This window comes from Nomascus leucogenys, chromosome 5 (assembly GCF_006542625.1).
Source record: "Nomascus leucogenys isolate Asia chromosome 5, Asia_NLE_v1, whole genome shotgun sequence".
NCBI classification, from domain to species: domain Eukaryota; kingdom Metazoa; phylum Chordata; class Mammalia; order Primates; family Hylobatidae; genus Nomascus; species Nomascus leucogenys.
This window is the reverse complement of record NC_044385.1, coordinates 30802244-30818772: the sequence shown is the minus strand read 5'-3', so window position 1 is coordinate 30818772 and position 16529 is coordinate 30802244. Positions and strand designations below refer to the sequence as shown.

Below are 16529 nucleotides of genomic sequence, written 5' to 3'. Positions count from 1 at the left end.
GCATATACCTGTAATCTCAGCTACTCGGGAGGCTGAGGCATAAGAATCACTTGAACCCAGGAGGCGGAGGTTGCAGTGAGCCAAGCTCGCACCACTGCACTCCAGCCTGGGTTGACAGAGTGAAGGACTCTGCTTCAAAAAGAAAGAAAGAAACAAACAAACATACATATGGTATACAAGAAAACATTTATATAAATAGTGGCTGATATCTCACCAGAAACAATGAAGGCAAGAAGACAATGAAACAACATCTTTAAAGTTCTAAAAGAAGTAACAATAATCAATGTAGAATTCTATATCAAATGAAAATATCCTGCAAAAGGAAAGACATTTTTACAGAAGCTGAGAGAATTTGCTTCAGCAGGCTGAGCTACAAGCAATGAAAAGGGAGGTTTTTTGGGTTAAGAAGAAATAACTTCAGGTGGAAGTGAGGATGAACAGGAAACATTGAAGAACACTAGAAACGACAGATCTTTAAAAGGAGAGAGAAGTTATTTTGTGGGGTTTACATAGACAAAACACAGAATTTTAAAATATCTGCTATATAATAAATCTAAAATGGACTTTTTTTTCTCCCTCACCCTAAGTAAATTTTGATTTTCAGCGAAAAAAAATTAAATATGGTCATGGCCATTATTTTAAAATACTTAAGTATCACAGTGAATAAACTTAAACAATAACTAAATTAACAATAATATTTATGATAGCGAAATTTTATTGAATACCTAACATGAATCAAACATGTATTATTGATAAGCTCTCTGATCACCCTGAAAAGTATGTATATAAAACACATTTTATAAATGAGAAAACATAAGGAAATTGGATTGAGAAGTTATATTCTTTGCCAAAGTCACTTGGCGGTTAAGAAGCAGAACTAGTATTCAAACGCAAATCTGTCTGATTCTAAATCTCATGCTTTGCTTCTCAGGCACAAATTATTATAGTAATAATAATTGTATGTACAATGAGTTAAATGTCTAATGAATGCTTGTGTTTCCTGAATCCATGTGACAAGTACAGAATTTAAATGACTAACATTTTCAAGACTGCCCTCTATGCTATACAAATTAGGCATCTCTGGCTGAACTTGTTACATTCATAGAATAAATCTGTTCTGAAAATGCTTCCATTTATTATTTTGTCCAAAATTGGAAAATATTTTTAATTCTTATTATAAAATTATAGTTTACTGAAAAAAATTGCACAAAAAGAAATTTAAAAGGAATTATTTGCAATCCCACTCATAGAGATTACCATTACTAACATTCTGAAGAACATTTTGGCATATTTCCTTCCAGACCTTTAATATATATATGTATGTTTATAACATATACATTAAATTTATAGAATTTTGTACTATACAATCTTGTTTGTTTCATGTAATAACACATCATGAACCCATTGCCATGTACATAGAAAGAGACATATTTCATTCCTCTGGATGGTGTATACTATTCCACAGTAGGCATGAATTATAATTTATTAATTCAATTCCTTTTTGAAGTTTTTAACTGATTTCAGTTATTTGTTACTTTAAATAATTCTACGATGAACATTTTGAGTATGTATTTAAGTCTTTATCTAATTATATTCTTGAGAGAGTGTCCTGGAAGTAGAAATCCTGGATTAAGTAGCTTTCACATTTTTACTTTTGATAGTTTGCCAGGTTACCCCAAACTATTTCCAACACCGGTATAATCGCTTTTCTAGTCCTTGCCAAACTATCAAGTACAAAATGATAATCATTGTTTGAGTTTTAAATTCCCAGTTTATTAGTCAGATGTTTCAATATTTTCCTTTAGTGTTTCTGGACATGGTATCGTGCTAATAAAGGTCCTTAATATGCTAGAATTATAGAAACACTTGCCTTCATTTTCCTCTACTACCTTATGATTGCATATTTTGCATTCAAATTTTAATTACTCAGCAGTTTTTACTTAGTATGGTTGTGAGAGCTACATTAACATCTTTTTAAATATACAACATAACTTGTCTGATAATACTGCTAGATACCTTCTCTGCAATGTTCTGAAACTAACTTTAAGTAAACTCCTTTCTATCTATATACTGTATTCCTATACTCTTCTTCCATTCCATTCTCTTGGTCACTTTCAATACTTTCTAAGTTTTTTTTCTTTTTATCTAATTCCCAAAAATAATTCTCTCTGAAAAAAATTAGCATGATTTCAGCTGAACTAAAATGGAGTTTGTGTATCTAGCAGAGGTTAGAAATGTGAACCCATGGGAAACTGGTAGAAATTAGAAGTAGCATTCCAACTTTAGAATCAAGTACAAGCATATGGGCTAAGACACACAACGTTGAAAACACAGAAAGGAAGGCAAGTAGGAGTTAGCTTTAGATAATGATCCTTTTCTTCCCTGCATATTCGCTTTAACAGACACTCAACAAATATTTATTGATTCCTTAATGACCAATGATCTTCTTCAGAAAGTGCTAAGCACATTTGAACGTATAATGTAGAAATTCTCACCTTTAATCGGCAACTAGGACTCTGTTGATAAATGAGTTCAGAAATAACTTGGAAAAGTTTTGATTCATGTAGTTCTGTAATTTTAAATCCAAAATTTGGAGAGCTAGTATGGTTTATTACCACGATGACACTGGTGACTCCTCATAACTACATATCTGCTAACACAAGTGCTCTACGTTATATATCCAATTGGAAGCACTAAAATAAATTTACAACTAAAAGAAAATGTTCTAAAAAGGAGCCATTGCACTTTGGTTGATATAGATGGTCTAAGGTGTTTCTATTTGTATACATAAAATTCAGCCTGATGAAATCAGATTATACCATTAATAAGGACAGATGAGGGTTCAGTAAAAAGCATGCATTTGGTCCATTGATTAATTTTCCAGGGAAAGCAAAGACAAGTCCTGCAGTAACAGAAAGTGTCCCTGGCAACACATTTTTCTAGAGAGTTATGCTAGAGATAAGACTCAGAGAAAAAGCTCTGTAGTAGCCAACACTCATTGTTACTTTCTGGGTGCAGAAACAGAGAACCAAATCAAACCTAATCAGAGAAAGACAGAAAAGATCCTTCTTGATCTGCTATAGGCCTTCATTTGATGTGCTTGTGTTTGAGGCAGTGTCTGTTCCAAAGCAGAGACAGCCGGCCTGGCACTGCATGAGAGCACCTTTAATTCAGCTCAGTAATCGCTTGCACAATTACCTCTTTTGAATGAAACCATCTTGGATATGGACAAAAGTATGGAGGACAGTGACTTAATTTTTTGATTAAAAAAAGGAGCAAGCGAGAGAAAGAAAATGATTTATAATAAGTCCATAGGAACATTCTGTACCTATCTCTTTTCTGATTAGAGAGGTGGCATGGAGCCTGGCTCATTAGGCAGAAGTAATGAGCCAGTCTATATGCCATCTCTAATTAGAGAAAAGATACAGTAGGTACGACTGTACATATAAATTGATAGAATAAAGATAAAAATTATTTAAAACATTCTTTTCTTTCTGTAGCTCTTAGATGTCCAGAACGTAAAGGAGAAAGTTGTAACAAGAACTAAATAATATTTGAAATAAACCGGTTTCCTGTTACATGTTTTCTAATCAGGAGTGAAATTTATTTCTACACAGTTTAAAAATATCATCTTCAGTTCACACTGTTCTTTTGAAGCATTAATCCAACATTTAGTATACTGAAGTAGAATAGAAGCAAGCCATTTTAACCCTGCAGTGCATAGTAGACTAATTTATGGCACTATCAAATACTTTGAGCAACATTTGGTGCAATAAAACACTTTTAGAAGTACTAATGGGGATTAAATATTGAAATAAGGCTCACAAGATTTAATGTGTTATTTAAAAATTCTTCACGCAGAGTATTTTATAAAATTATGCAATATACTAATTACTCAAACCAAGTTCCTAAATATATAAGTTCCTTAAAATATTGCTTCTTCGCATGAGTTTAGCTTGATCTAAGAGCATACACAAACTAAAGTAATACAGTCTTCATATTTTCTCTTTTGATTGGTACAACAATCATATGGAAAGATAGTGTTATCCCTATCTTATTGTTTCACAATAAGAAAATAGACGTTCAAAGAGTTTAAAAATAGTTACCACTTAATGCACATTTACTATACAACAAGCAATTTATATTCTAAACATATATATCTCACATAATTCTTATAAGATTCCTATGAATTATATACTAAAACACCATTTAATAGATTAGAAACCAGATTTAAAGGGAGTGAACATTTTGATCAAAGAAGTAGACCTGGGTTATATATATATATATATATATATATTTTTTTTTTTTTTTTTTTTTTTTTTTTTTTGAGACGGAGTCTCGCTCTGTCGCCCAGGCTGGAGTGCAGTGGCGCAATCTCGGCTCACTGCAAACTCCGCCTCCCGGGTTCACGCCATTCTCCTGCCTCAGCCTCTCCGAGTAGCTGAGACTACGGGCGCCTGCCACCACGCCCGGCTACTTTTTTTGTATTTTTAGTAGAGACGGGGTTTCACCATGGTGTTGATCTCCTGACCTCGTGATCCACCCGCCTCGGCCTCCCAATGTGCTGGGATTACAAGCGTGAGCCACCGCGCCGGCCCACCTGGGTTATATTTAAACCAGAGCTTGGCAATTTAACCACAGTGTTTTGAATATCAAAAATATATACCTTCTTTTTTAAAACTAGACATTGGTCTAATAACTCAGGTCATACAGAAAAACAAAACTAACATTTTATATTATTTCAGAATTAATAAGTGCATCATACAAAATTATCTACAGGAGATATTTATGGCATGTCCTTTATATACATTTATTACAAACATTCAAAAAGAGTTGAGTTCCTGATATGTGCAAATGATAGGATTGTGTACCTATTAGAATTAATAATGAGTTTGGCAAGGTCACTGAACATAGGTAAATATAAAAACTAATTATATTTTAATGCAATAGTAACAAAATTAGCAAATGAAGTTCAAAAACAATACTAAGTATAATTGCATGAAAACCAACAGGCCAAAAAGCCAGAACACTGACAATACCAAATGCTAGTGAGGCTGTGGGGCAACAGGAACTCTCTTTCATTGCTGATGGGAATGTAAAATGATATAGTCATTTTGGAAGACAATTTTACAGTTTCTTACAAAACTAAACATATCTTACCATACGATCCAGTAATTGCGCTCTTTGGTATTTATAAGTTGAAAACTTATGTTCACACAAAAACCTACACACTGATGTTTATAGCAACTTTACTCATAATTGCCAAAACTTGGAAGCAACCAAGATGTCCTTCAGTAGGTGAATGAATAAATCAACTATGCTATATCTAACCATGGAATATTATTTAGTACTAAGAAGATATGAACCACCAAGCCATGAAAGACATAGAGAAATCTTACATGCATATTACTCAGTGAAACAAGCCAATCTGAGGACACATGATTTTTTATTCCAACTATATGATATTCTGGAAAAGGTGAAAATACAGAGACAGTGAAAAGATCAGTGATTGCTAGGGGTTAGGATAGAGAAAAAGATGAATATGAGGAACACGGAAGATTTTTAGGGAGTGAAACTACTCTGTAGGATACTGGAGTAGTGGATACTTGTCATTGCACAACACCAAGAGTGAACTCTAATATAAACTATGGGCTGTGGGTGATAATGATGTGTCAATGTAGGTTCATCAATTGTAACAAATATACCATATACCACTCTGGTGAGGGATATTGACAATGGGGAAGGCTGTGCGCGTGTAGGAGCAGAGAGTATACTGGAACTCTCTATACTTTCCACTCAATTTTTCTGTGACTCTAAAATTGCTCTAAAAAATACAGTCTATTAAAAAGGAAAACCAATGAATATGTTTGAACAAGTCTAACAAATAGGAGTGAGACCTCTATACAGACAACTAAAAACATTGCCCGGAGAAATCAAGGAATATATTAATTTATGGGCTGGATACTTGATATTGTTTAGATGCCCATTCTCCCAAATACAAATTAGTAATCTAAACCTCAACAGAATTTTTTATGAAAATTGAAAAGCTGTTTCTAAAATTCGTATATAATAGCCAAGGCGATCTTAAAAGAAAAAAAGTTGGAGAACCAGTAGATATGAAGACATGTATGAAGCTACAGTAATTAAAACTAAATATTTTGGCCCAAGTATAGACAGACAGACAGATCATTGGGGCAGAATAGAAAGTTCAGAAACAAACCTATCTTCACATATACAGAGACCTGATTCACAACAACGTTACCACTGCAGAATGGTAGAAACAATGATTTGTTTCAAGAGGCAAGGTTTTCTAGGTTAATTATGCATTCAGGTGGGAAAAAAATTTTGACCCCTACCTTATATAATCTCAAAAAATCTATTCCAGATAGAACATAGACCAAAATTTGAAAAGTAAAATAATAAAGCTTCCTGAATAAACTGTAGGAGGATATCTTCATGATATCAGGGTTTGCAAAAATAGTCTAAACAGAACACCAAAAGTATTAAGTATAAAACAATGACTAAATTAGACTCATTAAAATTAAGAAGCTCTGCTTATCAACAAATACCATCAAGAGAATGAGACTGTAAGCCTTAGCCCAGAAGACCATATTTGCTATCAGGTATTTGTCAAAGAACTCATATTCAAAATACTGAAGACCTCCTATAAATTATTAAGAAAAATACAAACTGTCCAAATAAGAATTGGCAAAAGGCTTCACAAAAAAATCATATTCACTTGGTAAATAAGCACATGAAAAGATCTCAGTATCACTAATGATCAGGAAATGCACTACATGGCTACCAGAATGGCAAAGAATGATAACATCTGGCACTATTAAGAGTTGGTAAGGATGTGGAACAACTGAAATCTTCAAATATTGCTTGTTGAGACACCCACTTTGGAAGACTTTTCAGAAGTATTTCCTGAAGCCAAAGATATAACTGCAAACACTATGGAAAAATCTCATTGGCATAATGCTAAGCGAAAAGAACACAAGAGTACCTACTTCATGATTTTATTTGTAGGATAGTTCAAGAATAGGCAACATTAATCTATGGTTATAGAGAGCTACATTGATGCTATTCTGTTTTCACCTTTACAGTGGATGTTCATGAGGGGACTCTGAGATTCTGGAAATGTTCTACAACTTTTTCTAAATGAGAGTTACACAGGTGTATATAAATATTAAAAACCTCATCAAGCTATACCTTTTATATTTATGCACTATCTTGCATACATGTTTTATTTTGTTTAAATCTTAAAAGATTTCTTTAAAATATCTAGACCACAAAGTTCATAAGCCATCTAAAAACTGAAGAAAACATATACAACATAATATTCTTAACATAAATGAGTTTTTATAAATAAGGAATTATAGAGTATAAATATGGACACATTGTATGAATAAGGAATTCACAAATGAAATGCAAATGATCAAGACATATGTAAAAAGCTACTCAAACTCATTAATGGCCAAATAATTCTAAGTCAGCATTCAACACTATTTTTCACTTAGAGGAATGGCAAGGGTGAAAAAAAAAGTGGATAATTTGTAAGGTTAGTTAGTGTTTAAGGAAACAAGTACTTGGCTATATATTTTAATGAGGTTATAAATTTTCACAACCTTTCTGGAGGTAGCCTGTTATTATGCATTAGAGCAATCTCTGTAATATGTATTAAAATATAAAATGACCATATACTTCAACCCAGCCATTCAACTTCTATGGATTTATTTTCAGGAAATAATTATATTAACATTAATAATAGTATTATTTATGGCCGGGTGAGGTGGCTCATGCCAGTAATTCCAACACTTTGAGAGGCCAAGGTGGGTGGATCACCTGAGGCCAGGAGTTCAAGACCAGCCTGGCCAACATGGTGAAACCCCATCTCTACTAAAAATACAAAAGTTAGGCGTGGTGGCACACATCTGTAATCCCAGCTATGCAGGAGGCTAAGGCAGGAGAGTCGCTTGAACCCGGGAGGCAGAGGTTGCAGAGAGCCGAGATTGCACCACTGCACTCCAGCCTAGGTGACAAGAGCAAAACTCCATCTCAAAAAAAATAAAATAAAATAAAATAATAATATTATTATTTACTAATATAGTTTAGTAAATATTCTTTTTTTAAAAATATATAGCATATATGTTATCTTCTTAAACTACATGGCCAATTTTTGGTGTAAGAAAATATAAACCACATAGTCAAGTTAATTATATGTGAATATTATTTCTCAGTTTTCATCTACTACTGTATAGTCCTACTGTAACAATGCTGTACATTAAAATCCAGCCCCATGCCCAAGAGAGAGAAAATATCATTTATATACAGGCATTGTGCTTAGCACTTCATCCATTCATTCATTTAACAAATAAATATTGAGTATCTAATACATGCCAGGTGCTTGAAACACAGTAATGTTTTATATGACATTGCCTTATTTGATCCTTACATTGGCCCTATGGGATATCAATATTATCATCATCATCATTTTAAAGTTGGGGTGACTACACTTTAGAGACATTAAAATATCTTGCCAGCCATATAGCTAGTAAGTGAGGAAATGGGATATGAATTCACGCAGGTTGGCACCAAATAGGGTATTAAGGAACCGTGCAAACAGGCAACTGCTCAAATACATATGTATGTATGTATGTATATGTCTATGTATATGATTGATTGATGGTTGATATATATAAATAGAAATGTAGATATAGACACAGATATATAAATATATGTAGAGATATATAATATTTTCTATAAAATAACTGCTAATTGCACTGAAGCATTAAAAATACTAAATGTTCATTATAGGAGCTTAAGAAATCTCATGGATTGCAACTATACAATTGCATACAATACAGCCATTTTAAATGAGAACATATCTCTAAAGGAGAAGATACATTGACATGAAACATTGTTTATAACATTTGAAGGAGAAGTATTTATTTTTAGAAGGCTCAGAGGAAGCATATGTATTGTAATTTTATTTTTGGAAAAATATATTTATAACTATATCTCTAGCTAAAAATGTACTAAAAATCTGTAGGAGTATAAAAAAGTTAAATTATATCTATCTCTGAAGATAGAAATATGGAAAATACTTTCTATTTCACAGAGTTCCATATTGTTTAGATTTTTTTATAATGAGCATATATTATATAATAATATAAAATAATATTTTTATTTTAATATGTAGGCATTTTAAAGACCATTGTACTAGATATTTCAAGATAATTTCTTATTTCAACTTCTGTTTTTATTCAATATATAGTATATGATATCTTCTTAAACTATATGGCCCATTTTTAATGTAGTAAATGTAAACATCAGTCCAGTTAATTACATGTTAATACTATTTCCAAGGTTCCATCTAATACTTCATAGTCCTACTTTAACAATGCTCTTCATTAAAATGCAAATCCCTCAGAAAAGAGACAGAAAGGAAATACAGTTTATTACACATTGAAATTACTTAAAAACTAATCAGAATAAAGAAGTTTCTATCTGAAAGCTTCCCAAATGTAGTAAGTTAAATAGTAGACCCCAAAAGATCTATCATCCACCTGGAACCTGTAACTATGACTTTAATTTGGAAAAATGGTCTTTGCAAGTACAATTAAGTTAAGGAACTCAGGATGAGATCCTCCTGACTGTGAGTGGGCCCTAAATCCAATGACAAGCATCCTTATAACAGAGGTAAAGGGGAGAAGATTCAGAGGAGAATGCCACATGAAGACTGAGGCAAGATTGCAGTTAGGAAGCAGCAAGTAAAGCAACACTAAGGATTGCCAGCAGCTACCACGAAGAGAGACTCAGAGCCTCCAGAAGGAACCAACACCACTGAACCCTTAATTTCTGACTTCCAGCTTCCAAAACTGTGAAAAAATAAATTTTACGTTTATTAATCTGCCACCCAGTTGGTGATAATTTGTTCGGTAGCCTTAGAAGATGAATACACGTAGATATTTTAAAATATTATTTGTTTGATGCATTTTTAAGAACAATGTAATTGGATGAAATAAATAACATTCTGAAGTCAGAAACTTACCATTTAAACTCTGTCCTATTTGCACAGTACCAGATGCAAAATCTGTAATTGAACCACTCAGAGTTCTTGCATCGAAAGGTGTATGATCCTTCTCCACGCCATTGATAAAGAAGCTGATTTTTGTCTGATGCACCTGTAAGAAATTACCACCATTATTATTTTAAGTGCATAAACTTTTATTTTATATTAAACACATTTCAGCAGTTTTTATTAAGTAACTTTCTTTCTTCTTTACTTTGTTCAGCTGGGAAGACTGAAAACATTATTTTAATAGCTCAATGATATCTTCATGTGTTTATCTAGATATAAACCTATACAGTGTCATTTTATGCTGTGATGATATCTCCCAGAGTGTTCACAGGTATATATAATAGTTTCTCCCATACATGTAACAGCTCTGATTGCCATGCTTTTACAGGGTTTTTGATTATATGTTACTTCTTTAAATACAAATTAAATTTGTTATGGCTATATTTGGAAATAGAGCAAAATGCGTACAAGGGAAAGAAATAATTAAAACCAGATATAACAACAAAGAATTGCATGTGGATATAATTCAAGTTACTAGGATCAAATATTTCTTGAATTTACTGTCTTGGGTACTGGTATCGGGTTGGTGATTTTCAGATATACTTTCCCGATGTAGGGTAACAAAAAATTGCCAATCATATTCTAGACTAATCAATCAAGCAAGTAGCCTAATAACTGCACATATTAGGGATTAGCAATTTTTTTCTGTAAATAGCTAGAGAATTTTTTTTGTCTGCATGTCAAATGATTTGGTTCTGTGGGCCAAATGGTTACTGACACAACTGCCCAACTCTAATGCTGTAATGCAAAAGCATCCACAGACAATATATAAACAAATGAGCATGGCTGTGTCCAAATAAAACTTTGTTTATAAAAACAGGTGGCCAGACAATTTGACCCACAGGTTGTAGTTTGATAACTCTTGGATTACATGATTAAAAAGCTATGGGATTTTTGTTTATGTGACAGGAGCCCAGAATAGCCAATGCTATCAAATTTTTATGGAAAACTCCCATAGATACCTGCACAAAATTTTTAATTGCATACACTTCTAAATAAACTAATCAGCTGTTTGGATATCAACTTTATCTCTGCAAATAGTCTTTTTGTTCAAGTGCTTTTAGCTTAAATGCAAAAGGAATAATTGGTACTCTAGTTAGGAAGGAGCTGAAATGGCAAATAAAAGGCTCTGGAAAGGGGAGGGGTTGAGAGAGGGGAGGAGAGAGTGAGATTTAAGGTCATGCAATGGAAAGGTTGGATGTTAACATTTTAATTAAAATGATAGCAAAACATTCAACATGCTATTCTGCTATGGACTTTGAGTGGTAATGATGTATCACTGTAGGTCCGACAATTGTAACAAATATAACACCACTCTGGTGCAGGGCTTTAATAGAGGGGGAGGCTGTGGGTACGTGGGGGTACAGCGTGTTTGGGAGATCTGTGTAATTTCCACTCAATTTTGCTGTGAGCCTGAAACTGGTTATATTTTTAATGCTTTTATGTTAAAGAGACTTGCAATAATTAATGAAGATAAACATTTATTCTCAAACATCTTAAAATCATGTGAACTACTGCCTTAAAAATCTTTTTCAATGTCCCCCCCAAAAAAACAAGCAAAACAAAACAAAACAAAAAAACAGGAAGTTAATCCAATAATTACTTGGTAATATGGATTTTTTCAAAAAGTTACCCACAATGGCTTTTCTCCATTCTAACCACCCTACTTTCATTTAAACCATGTTCTTTCTTAAATCCATTGATCTAGTGTTGCATTTGATTTAATTTTAAAACAAAGCTTTAATATACCTCAAGTCATATACCAAGTCCTCAAGGGCCTGGATATATTCCGCTTTGTTGGGTAGTAGGGCTGCATTTTTTTTGCATCCCATTTTTTACAGCCTGTTACTGTCATTTGGTGTTTGACTGTTATCATTATAAAAGATACAGGCTTTTCTACTTTGTTATTTGTAGCATTATCTCATGTTTTACAACATCTTTTCACAACATGCAGGCACATGAAATATAACTAGTGAAAAGTTCTCGGTGGTATTAATGCATAAAAAAGAATGTGGTTCCATCTCTACTGTCTTTACCCAGCCAAAAGCTGATGAACAGCCAATTTTCCTTTATCACATTAGCACAGCCATGAGGGAAACACATTTGTTCTAGTCAGCTACACTAAAGATACTATTACCAATCTAACATATACATGTTTTATATCAGCAGTATTCTCAGAGCATGAGAGAGCCAACAATATATTAACACTAGCATGACAGTTTATTTAAGAAAAGAAAATTGTCTCTGTAGAGGGACAGAAGTTAGAAATGTATGGCTAAAGCTCAGTGTCACTGGTCTAATAAAGGTAATAATTCTTAGGCTTTCTTTATAGCAGGTAACACTCCTGTGACAGTTCTGTCATATCATTCAAATAAAAATGTTGTCTTTTACAAGTTTAAGTGCACCTTTATTTTGAGTCAGATAGAAAGCATGTTTTTGATTTTCTGTATTCACTGTATTATATCTGTTGTCAAGAGTTCGGGACCTTCTTTTTTATCAACTCATCACATATTTGCTTAGTAGAAGAATTCAGTGTCACTTGCAGTGAATTCCAGAAGGATATTTTCACTTTGTAGGTATGTAAATAATGATTAATGATGATCCCAAGCTACTCTCTTCCATTGACCCCTCCCCTACCAACCACCTTTCCATACATAAGATTAAATCTTCCTTGGTTTTTCTGCACCGTGTTTTGTGTTCCAAGATTCTCTAAACTATTTTACAATTCTGATCTGGGGCCCCATCACCCTGAAGCTGTAAATACTGAGGTGGATTTTTGCTATAGCTCATTCTGATGGTCCCCTTGACAGTTATTTAAGGGAATACATACAATGGAAATTCTGATTTGTGAAAAGAAGGCCTTCTGCTAAAATAAACTTTGCACCTATCTCATTCTCTAGCCCTGTGAGGATAAGAGGAGCTTGTGCGTGTTTATTGGTGTGTCTTGAATGAATGAATTGACGAAAGCAGTAGCAGTTGTAGAAAAGCCTTTAAATCCCCTTCATAAGAGATCCAAAAACACTTCGGTCATGCTCAAATCTTCATTCTCTTCAGTTTCATATTTTATTTTAACCACTTTTTTGGTCACATTTGCATCCGTGTGATAGACTGTACTCATCCCTTTGAGTACAAGAGTACACTAGATTTTTTTTTTTAAGTAGAATTCTTGACACTATCCTCCCATTCTCATGCTTGATTAGTGAGAAGTATAATTCAAAAGCCCAGAAAGTTACACAATAGCTCAGTACCTACCAAGGGGAAAATAGAATCAAGTCCACCTAGACTAGAGTAATTTTCCGCAGTCACCTGTTCCACTGAAATGCCAGATCTTTGCTGTTATTTTACTCCTGCTGGCCATCAAAACTAAAAGAAACTGCTGACTCAGGCTGGGAAATAGAAACAGAGTACCTGTGCTGAATTTCTTACTGGACAAATGGTATTCCCATTGCCTACATTCTTCTAATTTAAACTGAATTCATAAAGCATCAACTCGGCACCCACAGTGGCCCTATGGGCTACACCAACAAGAGTTAAGTCATGATCCTTTCTCTCAAGGAGCTTGTATGTATGATAACAACAAAATACATTTTAATATACTAGATAGTGTTTGAATCACTATAAATGATGATGGTTGTTTCTAACTTAAATACTGAATCTTAATGCAGTCCAGAAGGATTATCGTTTCCAAGGAGTTGCTTTGAGAAATTATGTCGTAATTTGTTAATATGTGTGGTGTATAACATATTTTTGGACCTTCTCTGTGTGACTTGCTTTCCCAGAACCAACTTAGAAGCTTCCCAGGAAGAGCAGTTTTATTAATTTGGAGGGCCTCATTTAAAGCAAAACCATTTTATGCTTTCAGAATAACATCTTTCTAATAGATTAACATTAAGTGATTTGACAACGTGTCTTAAATTTAAATTTCCCCTTAAAAGATCATGATGGATGATACAAATATAAGGAACATCATTTTGAAAGCTAAGAAATTCAAACAAAAAAGAAAACCACTGTAATATGAATCAGAAGAGAAAACTTTATGGAGGAGAAAAGTCTTGGACTTTCTGAAATAGAAATTGCCCTGAAATAGAAATTTCTATTTCTAAGTGAAAGAAGGATTTGCATAAAAAGATTCCACTATTCCATCCATAATTTTTAAGCTAAAGTAAGGCAATGTATCCTGAAAACTCTATAAGTTTATTTTAAAATATCACATGTATGTTGTATTCCCCTACCTACGAACACGTGGAATCCCCAAACATCCCATCCAATTGCTTACCATCCTAAACCTAAGGCCTTCTGAGTTTTTTCCTCACTCATCTCACCCAATTTATTTCTAACCTTCACCAGCAGCCAACCTCCAATCTAATTGGTAAAGTCTCCTCACTGTCTGATGATCACACACCATTTAATCTCGTAATGTGTTCAAGCTATTTCCATATAGGCACTTAACTAAATTTTTAGTATTTTTCAAAACACACATCTGAAGTCCTCTATTCTCCAATAATCTTTTGCCACCTACTTTGGCATTACAAAAGTAGTTAACATATATTACAAAGCTAGTATGGGCCGGGCACAGTGTTGGCTCACACTTCTAATCCTAGAACTTTGGGAGGGTGAGGCAGGCAGATCACGAGGTCAGGAGTTTGAGACCAGCCTGGCCAACATAGTGAAACCCCATCTCTACTAAAAAAAGAAAGAAAAAAAATACAAAAATTAGCCGGGTGTGGTGGCACATGCCTGTAGTCCCAGCTACTTGGGAGGCTGAGGCGGGAGAATCTCTTGAACTCTTGAACCCGGGAGGCGGAGGTTGCAGTGAGCCAAGATGGCGCCATTGCACTCCAGCCTGGGTGACAGAGTGAGACTCTGCCAAAAAAAAAAAGTATGTCAGACATTGTTCTAAAATATTTATGCATATTCATTCTTTTTAACTTTACAATTACCCAAGGCAGGTTTACCTTTTTCTCCATTTTAAAGATAATTAAAAATAAGCACAGAGGATTGAAAACAAAAATTTGGCCGGGCACAATGGCGCGCGCCTGTAATCTCGGCACTTTGGGAGGCCAAGGTGGGCGGATCACTTGAGCTGAAAAGTTCTAGACCCACCTGGCCAACATGGCGAAACTCCGTCTCTACTAAAATTACAAAAAAATTAGCTGGCCGTGGTGGCCCATTCCTGTAATTACAGCTACTTGGGAGGCTGAGGCAGGATAATTGCTTGAACCAGGGAGGTGGAGGTTGTGAGGTGAGCCGGCATCGCGTCACGGCACTCCAGCTTGGGTGACAGAGTGAGATTCTGTCCAAAAAAAAAAGAAAAAAAGAAAGAAAGAAAAGCTTGGTGCAGTGGCTCACGCCTGCATTCCTAGCAGTTTGGGAGGCAGAGGTGAGTGGATCACAAAGTAGGTAAAGAGGTGAAGAGTTCAAAACCAGCCTGGCCAAGATGGTGAAACCCTATCTCTACTAAAAATACAAAAATTAGCTGGGTGTGGTGGCACGAGCCTGTAATCTGGGCTACTCGGGAGGCTGCGGCAGAGAATTGCTTAAACCCGGGAGGCGGAAGTTGTAGTGAGCCAAGATCGCGCCACTGCACTCCAGCTTGGGCGACAGAGCAAGCTCTGTCTCAAAAAAAAAAAAAAAAAAAAAAAAATTCAAGTTGCTATAGAAGGGTGACTGGTGGTTTCAGAGACAGTTTTAAATGGCTAATTTAATAAATAAGTTATAGCCAGTTAGGGCTTTGAAGTAACAGTCATTTAGTTTGTCAAATCCATCCATTTAGCATCTCTTCTATACCTCTACCCAGTAATGATTCAGGATTGGTGTCACCACCTCCCACAATAGGAAAGGTGACATCCCCTGTGTGCTATAACCACTTATTACGTGCCCCTCATTGTGCTGAACATTTTCCCTGTATCATCCCACTGCCTTCCCAGATCGCTGCTTCACAATGGTGTTGTCCCCACATTACAAAGGAGGACACTCAGACTAAACTGTTTTAGTATTCTGCCTCTGCAGATTTTGGGAACGCCTTTCTCTTTGAACAACTGTTACTATTATATGTAATTATCATAAATGATTGAACCCAAAGGTATCTCCTTATAACTTCAGTTCACAAGCTCCAGTTCTAATTATTGAGACTACACCAAACAAATTTAATCCCTTTTCCACGTGAGAGCTTACATAAACGTAAAGAAGGATGTCATTCCTCTCCTAAGTCGTCTTCAGGATAAATGTGTTTAGTTTCTGTGATGTTCTAAATATGACATAGTTTTTAGTGTCTCTCTTCTTAAAATGTGGCTCCAGAAATACTACAATCTCTAGATGTGGTCTGACCTGTCAAACTGTACAGGATTGTCACCTTAATACAATTCAAAATTGCAGGCTAGATTTT

The 16529-nt window shown here is 34.5% G+C and overlaps 1 protein-coding gene across 1 annotated transcript in view; it reads right to left on the bottom strand.

Moving 5' to 3' along the window:
• USH2A (usherin) overlaps nt 1-16529 on the bottom strand; it is a 795293-nt gene that overhangs the window by 727073 nt on the left and 51691 nt on the right. Inside the window, exon 4 of the mRNA XM_012506628.2 lies at nt 10055-10187. Coding sequence (XP_012362082.2) covers nt 10055-10187 — 133 coding nt within the window. The remainder of the gene's footprint in view (nt 1-10054; nt 10188-16529) is intronic.